General features: G+C 49.5%; 1 protein-coding gene and 1 long non-coding RNA gene across 4 annotated transcripts; one reads left to right on the top strand and one right to left on the bottom strand.

The window, feature by feature from the left end:
• The first annotated feature begins 2,149 nt into the window (after positions 1-2,149).
• On the top strand, positions 2,150-6,721 carry HOXD8 (homeobox D8). 3 transcript variants are annotated; one of them, XM_045480293.1, is made up of 3 exons: positions 2,150-2,889; positions 4,724-4,871; positions 5,261-6,721. In XM_045480293.1, the coding sequence occupies exons 2-3, from the start codon at positions 4,847-4,849 to the stop codon at positions 5,554-5,556; spliced, it is 321 nt and encodes a 106-aa protein (XP_045336249.1). In that variant the 5' UTR covers positions 2,150-2,889; positions 4,724-4,846; the 3' UTR covers positions 5,557-6,721. The 3 variants fall into 3 exon arrangements, with proteins under 3 accessions (XP_045336249.1, XP_045336248.1, XP_045336247.1); XM_045480292.1 differs by lacking the exon at positions 2,150-2,889 and having other exon boundaries at positions 2,940-4,871; positions 5,264-6,721; XM_045480291.1 differs by lacking the exon at positions 2,150-2,889 and having other exon boundaries at positions 2,945-4,871.
• Positions 6,722-8,857: 2,136 nt separating this feature from the next.
• Positions 8,858-17,117, bottom strand: LOC123599118. The gene is made up of 2 exons (XR_006712981.1): positions 10,791-17,117; positions 8,858-9,150 (listed from the first exon to the last, which is right to left on the bottom strand). It is a non-coding gene; the product is annotated as an uncharacterized LOC123599118 (long non-coding RNA).
• Positions 17,118-17,468: the final 351 nt, after the last annotated feature.

Consider the following 17,468-nt stretch of genomic DNA (forward strand, 5'->3'; position numbering starts at 1 on the left):
CTCTTTACAATATTTCACTGTGGTCTCCGTCTAGCTCGTTCTTTTCTTTCTTTCCTTTTTAATTGGCCTGTTATTTGGAGGTGTGAGAGTTCGTGATCTTGAGTCATTTACTCCGGCCGATGGGTCTCCCAGCGGCATGGTTGCAGAGCCGGCAGGGAAAAATGAAGTTACTTACGTGTCCTTTCATAAAAATACCTGGCCCTCCGCTCCAAACTTTGCTGCAAAAGTACTGTTGGAAATTATATCTACTTGCTTATAGAAAATGTAATTCTTACAGCTGAATTAGAAGAAAACATTTTTGAAATTGAGAAAAAGACTAACCTGGAAGGAAACAAGCTGATTAAAGCTTTGCTTTAACAAAAATTCAAGTGGAATGCTTAGTCAATTCCTTTCACTCTGTGACTTTTGATGTAAATTTAAAATCTCATTTATTGTGTATAGAAATTCCAATAAACACAGCCCAACAGGGCCTTTCCAGATAGCTGCTCAGAGATCCAGCAGAAAGCTTTTAAATTGGTTTCTATTTCTGCCTCTCCTGCCCCCAGATTGCCCAGCGATATGGGCCTGAAGGATTAAAATTAGGAAGTTAAAGTAGCAAATATTCAGGTTTTAATGCTAAGAGTAACAGCTTTAAAAGAAAATAATAAAATGAGCTTGGGTCATTTCTTCGTTTTCGAAGTGCTTGGCTCCTCTGACCAAAAACAAAAACACAACATGTTACAGTTAATATTTAGAAAGTTGTAATTTGTTCGGTCTAGCCCGTGCTATAATTGTGGGCGATTACGGAATGGGGACCTACTGTGTCTGGCAAAAGAAGGGCTGGAAGCTTTTGAAAAAGACTATTGGAAGCTCTCGGGAGTACAAATATCTTTGGCGTTCAGAAGCCCCAGCTTGTTGCACTTGACTTGTTGACAATCAAAGGGATGAAGCATTATTAGTGTCAGCGATCCAAGCCCCAGTCAAACTAAAGAACAAGATTAGAACTGCTTTGAGTCGAATAAAGGGAAGTTAAACTCGGTCAGTTGGAGGCGGCATTTTGCCACTAGAGGGCGCTGTTGCTCCACTTTGTGATCTCGTAAAGCTGGCGTTGCGGCGGCGGATGGTTTTGATTTAATATATTTACAATCTTATTTTTAATTCCAAATTAGGATAAACTTAAGCAAAAATAAGCAATGTACACTATTAAGTTCTCCAGTCTTGTTTTTGTTAGGTATAAAATTTTGGATTAGTCAGGATTTCAGAAAATTTGGACTACGGCACGGCTGAAACTATAAAATGTTATGGTTAAGTTAATGCATTCTATCAAAACAAACGTGTAGAAGCATAGATCTTTATTTACAAAGTTAATCGTGCCCTTTTCCCATTCAGATTATGAATAGAATGCTTGGGGGGGCGGTGAAACTGTTTTGTCCCAAGAGTAAATGTTAGTTTGTAATGTTATCTTAATTAGGCCAGAACATGTAGAAATGAATTTCGTAGTGCTTGTGTTTCTTTTTCGCCCCCCACCCCGAAATCACACAGTTCTGGAAGGTGCCTTGTATAATTGACATCTGGGCTCGTTCTTCTTTTTCCCCATTCTATTCCAAAACCCACTCACTGGTCCAGAGTTTTAATACGCATACACACACATGCCAAACACTGAAGTTAAAAAAAAAAAAAAAATTACAAAGTTGGTTCCAGGGCTTTATTGAGAATAATTCTCTTTTAACTGGGTATTTGCAAGATTGGAGTACAAGTCGTTAACTATCAATCTATTTGTTCGCCTTCGGATCTCAAGGAAGTTTTACCTGGCGATATCCAGCAGAAAACAACCCCCCCCTCCCCGCCCCCAGTCTCCTCCACTCCATGCTAATTTAAAAAATAAAGCTTGCCCTTATCATCTGGAAATTCATTAACAATCCGTTTACCTTAACCATTTCCAGGCATTCCCAGTAGAAACAATTGAATGAGTATTACATACTATCTTGTTATGCCTTTCCATCTCGACTTCATTTTCTCCATTTGCAAAATATGATTCAGTCCTTTTGCAAAATATGATTCAGTCCACAAGGACTGACCTCAGGATCGCACTCCCAGACTGGACCAACCCACGAGTAGGGGGTAGTTGAAACGACTCGCCTGCTGCGCTTTTGGGGGCCGTCTCGGGTTTTTAGACATTTGTATTTGGCGTGAAAAGCCGGCGTGCTGTTTCAGTTTTAGCCGGAGCGTCCTCGGTGAGCTCGGGGCGTGTTTCCGAGGAGGTCGGTTCCCAAGGCTGGTGTGGGCCTGGTGCCCTCACAACAATGGGTTAACCCTAAGGGAAAGGGGTTCGTCCGTCACCCAAAGAACCCACGGAAAAGGCCGAGCAGGCGAGGGAAAACTCACTCAGCATAGACTCATTACATTTATTGGACATTAAAAAGGGAGTAGAGAGGGGAAAAAAAGAGATGTGGAGGTCAGAAGATAGTTGGTGGTGTAACGCCAAGCGGCTTTAGACTGAGCTTCTAAAATCAGGAATATTTTGCCGATTCACACTGGACTTGCCCACATGACTCGGGACGGTTCTCTTCCTCACCGCTCACAAGCTAGGATGAGCCTTCTCTTTCCTTGCTTTTGGAAAAGTTAGTAACTTTTTAAGCTGAGTCTAGCGCCCGCTCTCAGCAGAAAGTTCACAGGCTTGGCAGATGGACTAGAATCGTTAGCAGACGATGGGCGCCGCCTTCAGCTGCCTGGAACCGGCGCGATCCGAAAGCCGGCCCGGAGGTTCGATGGGGGGAGGGGGGGGAGGCACTTGCAGGCGTCGGCCCCCTGTGCTCCGCCCGGGGCCACTGCCCGCCCTGGTCCGCTCCGTGCCGGGGCTGGGACCCCGGAGCCGCGCGTCCTGCTCGAGGAAACACCACCCACCCCAGCGTGAGTTCTCCTTCCCGCCTCGGAACATTTCTGTCCGCTTTTCTATTTACTCCCTCAGCAATGCTAATGCCTGCTCCCCTCCCCCCCGCCCCCACATTCTTCAGCTTCCCCCCTGAGCCTACTGCTGACGTCTATCAAGGGTGAAATGATGGAAACTATATTCATGGGCATGATTTCCATTAAATATCAATTAACCTGGGAGCCTCAGCCAGGCGTGCAGTGCGTCAAGGGTAAATGTACATCTCATTTCCACAAGGCCTGCTCGCCTGGAAAAGAAGGGACTAGATTCGCTTTGATAATGCCAGGTTTTGGGGTCACCCTTGTGGCCTTTAATCAAACCACTTAGGACCCAACCCAACTGTACGCGGTCCGGCCTGTCTACACCGTTTGCCCTTGTTCCCGGGGCTGCGCCCGCGTGTCCTGAGGTGCAAAAGCCACGGCCAACCTCTGGGGGGCTTCTCTAGGGGCCAAGGGAGGGAGTCATTTGCTCCTGTAGCCTCTTGGGAGTGGCCTCCCTGCCTCCCCCAAGTGTAAGGTTCTCTCGCGCCCCCGCCTCGCCGGCCGCGGGCCGCTTTCCCCAGGCCCAGGGGGGCAAGACGAGCCCTTGGCAGTGCGGCTTTATGGGCCCCCTTTAAGGCCGGCGGAGGCATCTCCCGGCCAGCGTGAGACGTCCCGTCGGGAGCGACGGTGTCGCCTCCGCGCGGATCCCTCCGCGCGGTTATCTCGCCCCCATCTTCTCCTCACAGTGGCGTGGTGCGAAAATGCCTCGCCGGGGCGCACCGGGGCGGCAGCCTCGGCGGCGGCGGCGAGAGCGGTGGGAGGGGGCCGCGGGGGGGCCGAGGTGAGAGGTGGCGGCGGGTAGAGGGTGTTTTTTTCTCTTCCCTCCAGAGCGGGGGTTTGTAAACCGAAGCCAAAGAGTGTCCCCGTGGGCCGGGCGCACTTTTTTTTTTTCTTGTCCCGGTGCGCTCAGGGCCGCCTGGTGCCTGAGAGGAAACAGTGGAGGCAGCGGGGCAGGTCACCCGGGGCGTCGGCGATTATATTGTGGCCCAGCCGGCGCGCGCCGGGAAAGGCCGGGCGGGCGTGAGCGCGGGGGCTGGGCGAGGCCCTGCGACCCGCGAGGGAGGCGGTGCGAGGCCGAGTCGGCGGGCGCGAGAGCCGGGCATGAACGCCCAGTAGCCAAGTGCCCGCGGCTGCCGGGCCTCAGAGGCGACGCGCGCGCAGGCGGGCGGGTGGCAGCAGCAACGTAGCCCGGCGGCCCCGGCGGCGGGAACAGCCGCCCCAGAGGCCCCCGCGGCAGTGCGGCCGCGCTGAGGCGCGCTCCCTGCCAGCTCCGCACCGCCCGCCCGGGGCCGCCCTACCTCGGCCCCTGGCCGCCGCCGCCGCCGCCCCGATGAGCTCTTACTTCGTGAACCCGCTGTACTCCAAGTACAAGGCGGCGGCCGCGGCGGCGGCGGCGGCGGCCGCGGCGGGCGAGGCCATCAATCCCACTTACTACGACTGTCACTTCGCGCCTGAGGTCGGCAGCCGCCACGCCGCCGCCGCCGCCGCCGCCGCCCTGCAGCTCTATGGCAACAGCGCCGCCGGCTTCCCGCACGCGCCCCCGCAGGCGCACGCGCACCCGCACCCGTCACCGCCGCCCGCCGGGCCGGGTTGCGGTGGTGGGGGCGGCCCGGGCCCCGGCCAGGACTACTTCCACCCCGGCGGGGGCAGCCCGGCCGCAGCCTACCAGGCCGCCCCCCCTCCTCCTCCGCATCCTCCGCCTCCGCCTCCCCCCTGCGGCGGGATTGCCTGTCACGGGGAGCCCGCGAAGTTTTACGGATACGATAACTTACAGAGACAGCCGATTTTTACGACCCAGCAAGAGGCCGAGCTGGTACAATATCCTGACTGTAAATCGTCCAGTGGTAATATTGGCGAGGACCCAGACCACTTAAATCAGAGCTCGTCTCCTTCTCAAATGTTTCCCTGGATGAGACCACAAGGTTGGGATGCATTTTTTTTTTTTTTAATGCGGGGAGAGGGGGAGAAATCTGCTTTCATCTCACGTTCTAGCTTTAAAAACTACCTTTTCCTCTCTCTCTCCTTTTCCTTCTTGTGTAGCTATAGTGGCTCTTATTCATAAAGTAATACTTTTTTTTTTTTCCCTTAAAGTAGAAACCGCGTAAAGATGATGGGGACGGTAATTGTGAAGATCTTCCCTCTGTTGCTCTTGCCTGCATATCCTATATATATCAGAGCTAAAGAGACTTGTGTATGTTTCATCCTTTAGACCTGTTCCAGAAAGCTCCAGCAACCTGCAGAGGCACCATTTCATTTCTAAAACGTTTATTTTCCTCTTTTTTTTTTTTTTTGGTTTGTTTATTTTAATCAGCAGCTCCTGGTAGACGAAGAGGAAGACAAACCTACAGTCGTTTCCAAACCCTAGAGCTGGAAAAAGAATTCCTTTTTAACCCTTATCTGACCAGGAAGAGAAGAATTGAGGTCTCCCACGCCCTAGCCCTCACGGAGAGACAGGTAAAAATCTGGTTCCAGAACAGGAGAATGAAATGGAAAAAAGAGAACAACAAGGACAAATTCCCAGTTTCCCGACAGGAGGCAAAGGATGGAGAAACCAAAAAAGAAACCCAAGAGCTGGAGGAAGACAGAGCCGAAGGCCTGACAAATTAACTTCTACCTTTAAATTTTTACCACAGACTATTAAAACTAATGATCAACACATGCTGTTGGACACCATCTATTTTCTTTGTTGGAAAGAACTTTACCTGTATTTCAAGCTACCTTCATGTCACTGCTCTTGAGGTTTCTGCGCTTTGAGAGGGGCTTGGGTGTTAAAAAAAAAAAGTTTCTAGTATCGAATAGAAGCAGCCCTTGAGCTGTCCTATGTAAGGGTAATTTGATACTGACCTTGTTGCTATATTTTTATAATGGTAGTTTTTAATGTCTGAGCTGGTGATTTGCCTCAACAACATAAACTTCCTAATGATTAGCACTAAATAATTGAATATAAAATGCTTTATTAATCAAACAAGTGCACTTGAACACTTAAAATCATTTCTTTATGGTGAGTAAATTAAAAGAGATCTATTAATTTTTTTAAGAATTATGCCTGCAGAATATTTACTTTATGTTATTTGATTAAAACATATTTATGTTTTATTTCTGCTTTTATAATGAATGGTTCGGGTGCCTTTTGTTTACTCCTTAAAGGTTTCTTTGGGTATTTTGTAAATGTAATATCTCTGGGAAAAGTCTGGGCCAAATATTGAAAAAGCACATGTTAGCTGAAAAGTGTAATGTGTAGTTCGGCTCTGCAGCTTCCTTAAACTTGGGGAAAACGTTGGGCCAATGAGAAAAGTTTCAGGAAAGTGTCAACGTTGACATTTGATAATTTTTCATAGTGTATACAAATTATGGCAATTTAATCATCTAGAGTGAATGAATACTTGAAAAGCCAATTATAACATTTTCACTCATTAATTTTTCACTCTGGCTAGTCGCCTTGTGGAATGCCCCTCATTTCTCAACTTGCTTTCGTTTTGAACTGCGCTTGGCATCGCCTGAAATCGCTAGGTCTCTGTGTTGTGGCCGCTGCTGTGATTCCGTTTCTCTGAATAGGTGCCATATTTATTTGTATTCCCTTCGCTCTGTTTGCACGCCCATTTTGAGCCAACTTGTGTGCGTCTCAGATGTCGGTTGGTACGTCCTCTGCTGTTCTCCAGGATGGCCTCACCTATTGAAACAAGCCCCGAGAGCAAATGCAGAAAAATCTTGAGTGTAAACAACCGCTCTAGAACATAGCTAGCTCCTTAATAAAGAAATGAATCTTTTTCTAGAGCTAGTGTCTTTGAGCGCCGCACATAACCCTTTCCCTGAGTCAGGAAATACCTCCTGGGCTCACTAGAAGCTGTAAAGCTTCTGTTTGATTTAAAAAAAAAAAAAAAAAAAAAGTGGGATTACAGGCACTGCGCTGCTATAAAGATAAATAAATAAATGCAGGGGATGGGGTCTCTTTTTCATTCCAAACAGGGCTGGCAAGGCTATCCTAGCTTCCTCTTGCTGTAAATAACCTTGCCAAGGTACTGTGAAAGCTTTGAACTTCGCAAAGGATTCAGAGTTGTGGGCCCAGTGGGGGAAGACCCAGAGTCCAGGTTACACCACAGCTTATTCCGCTGAGCCTGTGCTGATGCTGGGGTTTGGGATGTGTTATTAACAAGATACCCATTTTCCATTGGAGGCTTCTCCTGCAGCTGCCATTTTATGAGGGAAGAGGAGGGGGAAGAGGGGTAGTGGAGAAGAGAAATTCAAGTATACCAGTATTTCTGCCCCCCAAACGGACAGCACCTCATCAGATAAGACATTGAAGAGCTCTTTGCTTTTTCTAGATGTTTTTATTTTTAAGGAGGTACATTTTGATTTCCAAAGTGGTTTTTATTGCACAGGTGAAAAAAAAAAAAAACCCGGAATCTGTTTTGGGCCTGAATCAGCCCCTCAGGCATTGGGGGGCTATTTGCCTGCCACTTCAAGGACCGGGGAAATGTCGGCATGGGTGGGGCCAGAAGTGAGGCACCACCTAGCTTTCTATCCAGGGAAGAGGCCGTAGCTGTGGCATTCGCTGACCTGAGCCAGAAAAGACAATTTTAAGTCACGGGCGGCCTGCGGCTTAAGAAACATTTGCACAAGAGGAGACAGCTGCAAATGTCCATGCTGGATTTGGAAACGTTCTGCTGTGTGCCGCCTGAGACTCTGCTGTTGGCTTCTACAGAGCAAGGGTGCCAAGCGCCTGAAAGCGTGGCTAGAGAACAGCCTGTGGGGTGGGGGTGGGGGGGTGATGGCGGTGGCGGTGGCGGTGGCGGGGGTGGTGGTAGCAGCGGCAGTGGTGGTGGCAAGCTGGCTAGAGCTTCTCGCTGGCTAAGCTCCGGTTGCCCTCCATTTAGGGGATTCCTCTGTTAGCAAAATTCGTGGTCTCCTGCTCAAGAATATTCCCCAAATACCAGTTTTAGAGTCGCTGATTTGGGGCAAGACTCAGGTAGGAGACCTGGTACGTGAATGGATGTGGAAATGAAGGAATGAAGGGGAAGTAGTAATGTCCTCATTTCCTCCGTATTCTGTGTTGCTCTGGAAGTGTTGTACCTTCTTGTCCCATTGGCCCCAAATCCACAGTAAAATTGTAGCTCTTGTACAGAAAAAAACTCTGTTGCAGTAATTGGTGCATTAGAGAATATTTGTACATACACAAATTTGGTATTCTGGGGGTATATATTTGGTGTATTTGTACATAAACATGGATTACATATTGCAGAAAGTATTGGTCATAAATGTAGGTATATATGTTTCTTTTTGTAGCTGGGAAAATCATAGATCTGCTTCCAAATAAAGAGTTTGAGGAATTACACATCTGTCTCTCTCTGTCTTCCTCTCTCTCTCTCTCCCCCCCACACACACACCCCACTGTCTTTCTTACAGTGGCTAGAAATCCCCCCCCCCATCATGGTATTTCATGCAGCCGAGCACAGAAGATACCCTTCTAATTGGCTCAAATCTGTAAACATCCGAGGGGTGCAGCAAAAAGCGAGCAAACATTTTTGCTGCAGAAATTTGCATAAACCTTCAGAGAATCCTTTGCAAACCCAGACGATGCTTTTCAGCCCTGGATTGCTTAGAGTCTGCTTAGAGAGGTCTGTAAACCGTTCAGAGAAAAGGACCCTCCAATGTTAACACTGAATGAAAGAACCAAGCCTTCGAGATGATTTAGGTTCTCTGTTTTTGAGAACCAGGAACACACAAAAGAGGGTGTGGGTCTCAATGGTTTCTAGAGAAAAGTCAGTTCAGGGACTGCCATTTTGTGAGGTTCCACAAAGCCCAGCACACCCGCTTACCTCTGCACAGGAGAAAAAGTACAAATATGGCTGCCTATTCAACAATGCAATGTCTTTTTCCCATCCCTCCTTCCCCAAGCTGAAAAGGAGGGTCACAAAGCTCCGCTTTTATTTGGGCAGGAGGAAACTGACAATTGAGATTATTTCTTAGAATATTTTAGAAGTGAACAATCTCTGTTCAGTTCCACATGTACAGACCAGTATAAAGTGTTCTAGCTTAGAAAGGGCCCCCAAAACTTGCCCCACGTATTTTTACACTTTTCTTACACATTTTCTTTTGTAATTAAAAACATTGTTTTATTATTCTTCAGTGCAGAAGGTGTTGCTATTTCACATCCAAGCTTGTGTCCTCTGTTTCCCTGGTGTTTGCTGAATGTTCCGGCATCTGGGGGTAGACAGGGGAATACAGAGAACATTTTAATGGACTTTGGCTACTGCTATGGTTCCCTCCAGCAAAACTAGAGCACACTGTTTCTAGAAGGAATATGACTTTTGCTGACAGATGGCAACAGAATTCCTTTAATAAAAAACATCCAAGGTCATCGGAACCTTTTCAAGGGATACAAATGGCCTGCTCCAGAGGGTGCTATGTATTTCCTGCTTAAGTCTACGTCCACTGAGGTACTTACTGGGTGTGAGGATGTTAATAGCAGAGAACCTACACATACACATCCAATGCAAATATTTATAAATGCATTACTAGAAGTTCAAAGACAGTGTCCTTGAAAGCTTGGAGGGATGGGTTACCTCTTTCACACAGGTTCTGAAGCCTGGATGGCCATGTCTATGAATGCATTAATGATGAGGAGAATGCTGGGGACCTCAAGGACATTTACTTTCAGCTGGTGTTCTCTGCAGCAGCTCCTATCAGAAGTGCAAAAGGAATGTGATTCCTGCCTTTGAAGAAAAAAGACTATTTTTTCCCCCAAGGTTGAAATGAGGATCAGCTCTTTCCCCGAACAAATGGAACCCCTCTCCTCTTCAGTGTTGCATTGCGCAGGCTTTCCAATGGTCAAACATTTTGGGGACAAGGCAAGAGGGGGAAATTTAATTGCATAGAAATAAGAAGTGCACTTAGGGGAGACACAGCAAGGGGTTTCACAGGGGATCCAGAAAGACTGCTTCTCCTTTAACCCGGTACTGTCCAGGAGGATATTTCTGCCAAGATAAATTGCCAAGCATTGGGAGTTCAGACTGTTATCTTGGAGAACCTGACAAGCAACCTAAAACCATCACCAGGATTTGAGCTGGTTGGTACCTCTCCTACCCCCAGAAACCCAAAGAAATGGGAGGGACCCCAATTTATGTTGGAGAGGGAAAAGGGGACGGCGGGCTTTCTTGGCCTGCAGAGCCCAGGTTTTCTGCGCAAGATCGCTGGGCGGGGGGACTCGCTTGCCTGCAGATAGATGAGAGGGGCAAAAACCGAAAGTGCTTGGCTGCCGTTCCGGAGCGGGCCTTTCTGCGAGGGGAGGGGAGGAGAAGCCAAGTGACCCGCGCAAGGAGAGTCAGAGGGGGGTGACTGCCAGGATCAACTCCCCGAGCGCCTGGGCAGTACACCGCATTCATTTCCCCTCTAACACAACGCCCTATTCAGCAGAGGTTTCGAGCCAAATCAAAAAAGAGCAAAAGAAATACTTCCTAGAAGAGGTGAGAGTCAGGACCCATGGAGGCAACAGACGCAGAGACAACAGAGGGGAGCAGAGAGGAAGAAAGAGGAGAGGAGGAAGGAAGGAAAAGGAGGAGGAAGAGAGAGAACAGAAGAGAGCGGGGAGAGAAAGAGAGGAAAAAACATGGCGCTTGCGAGCTGTATGTGCAAAATCCGCAAGGAATTGCAGCAAATTCCTTTTTGTTTGAAGAAAATTTACAACTTGGTAATAGACCTTTTTATGACCTATTTGCGGTCGTCATTGGCTGCGGCTGGTCATGTGCAGGCGCCGCTCGCCTTCACGGCCTTTTTCCTGATTTCCCAGGCGAATTTCCCCCCGCATTCTGCCTTCCTGGAGCCTCACCCCCTCTTTTTCTAACCTTTGTCTCTGCAGAGGTGGGATCCAGTCGCCGGCTGCGGGATTGCGGGGTCCGCGGCGGCCTCCGCTCCCGCCCGGCGCCCAACGTGGCCCCACCGCCGCTTCGCTCGGGCCGCGCCGCTGCCGCCTCCGGAGCCGGTGGGGAGCCCGGCGGGCGGGAGAGCCCGGAAATAGCCCTGGGCTCGGAGGCCCCCGCCGGCGCCGACAACGCTCGCCGGGAGCGGCCGGCCTGCTCCGGGTGACTGCAGCCGCGCGGTTCCGACGCGACTCCTTCCCCAACACGAGCGGATCCCTGCCGCCCCGAGTGCGCGTAGCCCGGCAGCGCCCAATGGATTACTGCAGCCGCCCCGGCCGACCGCCGCCTCCTGCTCGGCAGCCTCCGGGTAAGAGTCGCCCCTCCCCGCGCCCCTGCACTGCCACCGAGGAGCTCCAAGCGCCCACCCCCTTGGGCAGCCCAGTGAGCCTGCCCCGACTCCCTATACTTCTCCGGGACCTTGGGGTGACTGCGCCCCCGGCTTCCTCTTCACTCCATCTCTGAGCAGGCATCCCCTGGGGCCCCGGATGGGGTCCAGCTGAGCTCAGAAGTCGAAGGGAAGCCCCATTTCCTCTCGAGCTTCCGAGAGGTGGAGAGCCGCAGATAGGACCCCACTGCCTGGATGGAGAGCTCCTCAATCCCCACCCTGGGAAGAATGGGTAGATGGTTCCTGGACGGTTTAGCTTTGCTGTGGATCACTTGAAGGCATTCTATAGTACAGAGCAGTGTTTTGCGGCTTGTCTGTGGTCAAAGGTATCTGGGAGGCTAACAGGTGTTTTTTGAGGGTTGGGGCTTGGGGTGGGGGTGGGGTGGATTCTGTATACCCAAGATGTGTTTGGTTTGTTAATCTAGGCTTTGGTGAGTGATGCTGGCTGGTTTCTAGGCTTTATTGAGCTTTATGTATGAGATGGAATTTTAAATATTTTAAACCGTTTCTCTAGTTTTTAGAGAATTTTTGTAACGAGAACGTTTCCCCCCATATCTAATAATCTGTTAGGTGAAATTGGATTATTTTATGTCGCAAAATGTATACATGTTTTGGGAGGTAATAGTATCAGAAAAGCTGGTGCAGGTCTTGGGTAAAAAGCAATAGATATTTAAGAAATGCAAACCATGTCTAAGTTCAAATATCGCGTGTCTTTCTTATTTGCCAGAAGAGGAAAAGAGTAGATCTTTTGCTTTCTAAATGCACTGTCGTGGTGTTTGCCTACAAATAAACGTTGTATAGCAACATTTTACCCTCTACTTCAAAATTACTGAACTGAAACATTATCTATGCATCAAAAGAAAATCCTTTGCAGAAAAAAAGAATGCTTTTATCCCACCCATTTTGAACAGTACTTAAGGATGCAGTTCTCAAAATCCTCTTGACTCTTCCCTCATGAACACCTTGCGAAATATTAAAACCTGTGGACAATCTGCCGCATTGCGCATGGGATGGACCTGCGCACCGCTGAATATCTTCCCCAAAGCACCCAGCGGCGAGTCCTAGTAGTCCAGATATTCCTTTGTAATCGTTTTGGCCATAAATGTATTTCTAAACAATAAATGACATCTTTGTAGAAAGGTATTTTTAGCAATTCACGATGGAATCACGCTGGTTTCAAAATGGAGGGCCACTATTTGTGGCCAGTTGACGTCTGAGGGATTGTGGTGGATCACTATGATCTCACAAATAAGAAACTGAATGATATTTTTTATTTGGAATGTATGCATTTTGTAACTATTTCGCGACTACGGTACAATGGCTGTCGAGATCATTGTTTCATATTGGTAAAAAGCATTGCCTATTGAAAAGCAGGCCCCTGGTCAGGCACGTAGGCCTGTCCCCTGGCCGAAGGAGCCCCCTAGGTGGGCTGGGACAAGTGTGGGGGTGGGGAGGAGTTGTGGCTGTGATGTCCAAGCCCTAGTGTTCACTTTTCCCTGGGTTCGGTGGCTGAGTGCGCCCAAGTGACTAAGAACTTAGGCGGGCTGCAGGTCCTTTTAAGAAGCAGAGGGTGAGGTCATGGGCAGATATGGAGGACTGAAGCGTTCTTTGTAACTCCTGTGGTAGCATTAAGAGTTTACTGGAACTAAGTGGTCGGTTGCATTTAAGGGAGTAAATAATCTGCAAATCACATTTGAACTCGGGCCAGAAGGAGACCAGTTAACGCTTTTGCTACTGCCGGAAATGCCCCCATTGTTCCGGATAACCCAAAAAATTAAACCCAATTTTTTTTAATTAAATAAGAAACACTTGGATTGTAAGAGCTCACAAGCCGGGAAGTGTAACTCCCAGCGTATTCAGTGGGAACCTCCATCCGTTTATAGTTCAGGCAGCCGGTGGCATGTCCGGGCCTTGGTGTTTACCGGTCAGGCTGTGAGCTGGGCTTGCACTCTTCACGGGGACCAGCGAAAAGAACGAAGCTCGCTCTTATAAATGTGGCCAAGCACCAGGGCTAAAAACCAAACGTATTTTCTTATCAGATGCTCCTCCAAACAAGTATATTTCGCCAGAATTCTTTCTGAACTAGAGAAGCAGGGGAAAATCGGAACAAAGACAGTATTTCACTCTGGGCAGGCAGGCAGCTGTTAGAGGTATTTACGGCCTTGCCGCAGTGCGGCCGCGGGGCAGGGCACGCGAGGGCACCGGAAGCTAGGGAGAAGCCACCAAGAACTCGGAATTCCGATGTAAGTCCAATTTGGGGCCACTTTTCCCGGAATTGGTGTGAACAGATACCCTCTTTCTAGGAAATGGTCCCTTAGACTTGATGGCTGTGCAGAATGAGGGATAAGTTGTGCTTTCTGACCATAGGGGGTGATCCCCCCCCCTCACCCCGCCTTGATTAACGACTCAAGAGAAGCCGTGCAGTAGATGTGAAATCGCTAATCCAAATGACAACCTTGAGAGTGTTCGTTGACAACATGGCGATTTTGTTGGTTTGGCGGAACAGAGCTTGCAAATCAGAAAGGACCGTTGGGGGTTTTAATACAGGTTTTGCTGAAGAAAAAAAAAAAAAAAAAGGAAGGAAGGAAGAAAAAGTACGTTTTCTGCCTCTCTCAGACGGGGTGTCCGAGCTGCTCTGCAGGTAAGCACGCAAGGAGTGCGCGGTGGCACACACCGCAAAGCGCTGCGCACGCTGAGCTTACCGTTCAGGGCTCTAAGCGCCTGCCACGCACGCTCGTTCGGCGTGTGGCGCATGTGCAGTGAAATAGCCCAGCCCGGGGATCCAACCATAAGGCGCAGATGGGGGGAGGGGTTGAGCGGACTCTAAGCAGGAAGATATAACCTGATCTCGCCACTCCTCCCTCCCTCAGAATTCGCTACTCATCTTGCCTTTATTCCTGCCTTCATTCTAAATATAGCCAACCACATTGTCGTTGATTACGTTATTTTCAAGCATCTTGACTCACCACCCCATCCCAATTTAAGTCTGTACTTTAGAAACAGCCTGCAAATAGGAACTAGTGGCCAAAGGGAAGCCAAATCTTTCAAGGTGTTAAAAGAAACACACACACACACACACACACACACACACACACACACACACTCTTTTAACACTTAAAAGAAGATTTATATGTGTGATCCTCGGGGAAGTGTATAGATTTTTTTCCAGCCTGGTGCCTCTGCTTGGGAAAAGGCCTTTCAACCGCCAAACTTCGGGCCAGTCCTTCAGGCGGACCATTCCCGGATTTTGTTACTCTAGAGCAGCACGTTTGAGGGCTCTGAGGGGGCCAGTGGCTCAGCATAGAGCGGCCAAATAAATAAATAAACGACAAACTGGAGGGATTTTCCGCCTGGACTCGCCTAATTAATAAGGGATGCACTCTCCTGGGCCACACTGAGGGACCAGCTCAGAGCCTTTGGTGCGGAAGACCTCCACCCGCGCGAAGAAGCCTCAGAACGCGGTTTCCCGGGCAGGCTCAGTCCCCCTGCTCGACTGTCGGCGCCTTGTCCAGGAGGAGGCGCTGTAGGACAAGCGTCTCGCCCGCTGCAGCGGCGCCGGAGATGCCCCGGGCGCGGGCGGGGGTAGGGAAACACATGTGACTCCCCTCCCTCCTCTTCTAATCGCAGGGTGCTTTCGGCCTCGGAGGAGGGTCGGAGGTACGGCACCCACCCCCAGAGGGCCGCTTCCCTGGAGGGGCAGCCGAGGCAGAACTGAGGCCGCGGAGCCTGAAGGTAGTGGTGGCAGGCCACCTCACTTCCTCCGCCTTCCCGGAGGTGGCGCGATTTCTGCGCACTGGGCTAAGAGCAGGAAACCAGGGTCCCGCGGTTGGACAAGCCGCGTTTAACCAGCCCCCTGAGGCTGGGCTGCTGTTCTTGCCACTTTTCCTTACTGCGATCCCTGATACCCAGAACGGACAGCCTTGAAAAGCACTGTGTTCAGCGCCCCCCATCCCGACGCGGTCGGAAGGGCCTAGATTTGGCTTTCCTACGACCGGGCTTGGGTTCCGGGATTCCCTCTGGCCTTCCTTGAGGCTCTCAGAGGGAGAATCTCATTGACTTTGCAGGTTGAGGACACTGCAGATTGTCATCTCTACTCTCTTCCACACCCTTTTTTCACCACTGCGCCCATTTCAGGACTTTGGTGGGCTCCACTGGGTGTTTCTGGCACCATTGTGACACCCACCTTCAACATCGGGCTCTGATCCAACCCCACTGATCCTCCATGGCAATGCAGTCTTTTTCTTCCCTCTTTTCCCTACTTTAGGCCAACGATTCTTAATGAAGGCCTGCATTCAAATTGTTAATAATTTAGGTTTCTGGGTCTCAGGCCAGACATTAAATCAGAATATCTGGGACCTGCATTTTGTAAACACTCTCTCCCAAGGCAGTTAAGAAGCATGCTTACATTTGTGAACCGCTGGTCAAGAGTCTCTCCTGATTCTTCTATGGTTCTTTGGTGTCCAGGCACCAAGTTCCCTTTACTGCTCAGCACCCCCATAGTTCCTGGGGCTCCCTCCCTAATCAAGTTTTTAAATGTCACTACTCCATAGGCTGATTAATTGCTCCCATTTAGGGAAGGGGAACATTGACTTCTTACTAAGTAAAGATTTTAAAGAGAACAAAAATGTTCTCAGTCCGGACTGCTTAGGTTCAGTTCTTTACTACTAACCTGCTATGTAACCTTAGGCAAGTAAGGCCTGTTCCCTCATTTGAAAAGCAGGAATAAGAGTACCTTCAAGGGTCGTTATGAAGATTTTTACTTATACGGCAATGCTATGTACCATGCAGTATTCTCACCACCTTGCATACATTAACTCACTGGTTAAGTACTTAAAAACAGTATTTTGGCACATAACAAACATTCAGTATGTGTTACTTATCATCAGTATCCTTTTCCTGCTCAGCAATCAGGCCTAGACTTTTAGAGCTGAAAGAGACCTGGTTCATTCACCCAATTCTTGAATTCTACAGAGGAGAAGACAGGCCTAGGCTGGCTCACCCAGGAGAACATAGATCTGGAACTCTTCCTATTGCTGTGGTGGGCCTTGTAGGCCCTGCCCCCCCTTGGGTCTCAGTATCTGGCATCTGCCTATGGGTAGACTTCAGGGCCACATTCAGAAGGAAAGTGCCCCTAGCTCCTCAGTGGGCAGATGTCAGGTTGAAGAGGCCTTGCACCCACACAGGCACATCTCGGGCTTCTACAGAAGGCTGTAGGCCTCCCACTATGCAGCTCCTAGAGTCACCTTCTCCACCGCCACCTATCACTGACACCCACCAGAGCAAGTCTCTTCTTTCTAGTCTCTTGAAATCTGGGGCAGGATAGAAAAGCAAATGGCCAGTGGGATGTCAGAAGTGTTCCATTCCCTCTTAATCGGCTTATGTTTCAAGATCTTGGCCTCCGGGCCATGGCTGAGCCACAGCTCCCAACTTGGGCCACAGGGATGCCAAGGTAGATCTTGGAGTGGCCTTATCCCCCCAGATTTCCATCAGCTCTTGCAATCTTTTGAGATTGCTTATATCTTTTAAGAAGAGCTATGTAAGTGCTACTTCACGCTACAACCCATGTACACGCACACACCCCTTGTAACCAGGTTCCACCCCCTTAGTCCTGGCTTCCATGACTTATACTTACAGATTTTTCCTAACAGGGCCTCCGAAGCCATTGGCCAAACTGCTTCTCTTGGCTTAACCAGGAGTTCATCTGGGTCAGATTTTCTCTCAAAACACACATGGTCTCTTTAGCTATCAACCACGTCAGATGAGGTTTGGCCCATGGCATAGGGCAGTGCTGCATTCCCAGCCACACCCAACACCTGTGCCATCTAACCTCCACTCTTGTTTCTCAAAGTACTAAGGTGACCACCCCAGACCCTCCCTTTCTTGGGACCACTGGGGGCTTTGTCGCCCCCGGCTCCATCATCAGAGATCCTGTCTCAGGGCCCATTCTTTTGGATCCCATCTCTCACTATTGGAGTTTTCTTCTGGGGTCACCTTTTCTTCCCAGAGGACACCAAGCCAGACCTCCAATGAGAAGACTCCATTGTAGGGGGTAGGGGTGAGGGTAGTGGGAGAAGTGTTCCTCTTCCAGTGATAGAATACAGGGCCAGGAATATGGGATCATATTTCTCTCCTGCTCGGGACTTCCTGCTCAGCCCTTCTCTGGCTCTACCCCCATCCTGTGTTCCTAAGTGCCAGGCCTGTGTAGTCTCCTTCTTCCA

This window comes from Leopardus geoffroyi, chromosome C1, assembly GCF_018350155.1.
Source record: "Leopardus geoffroyi isolate Oge1 chromosome C1, O.geoffroyi_Oge1_pat1.0, whole genome shotgun sequence".
NCBI lineage: Eukaryota > Metazoa > Chordata > Mammalia > Carnivora > Felidae > Leopardus > Leopardus geoffroyi.

What these genes read in the sequence shown, in the direction of transcription:
- HOXD8 (XM_045480291.1), top strand. Translation starts at nt 4,280, where the DNA reads ATGAGCTCTTACTTCGTGAACCCGCTGTACTCCAAGTACAAGGCGGCG. An exon ending in TCCCTGGATGAGACCACAAG is followed by an intron (nt 4,872 to 5,260) that starts GTTGGGATGCAT and finishes TATTTTAATCAG; the next exon opens with CAGCTCCTGGTAGACGAAGA.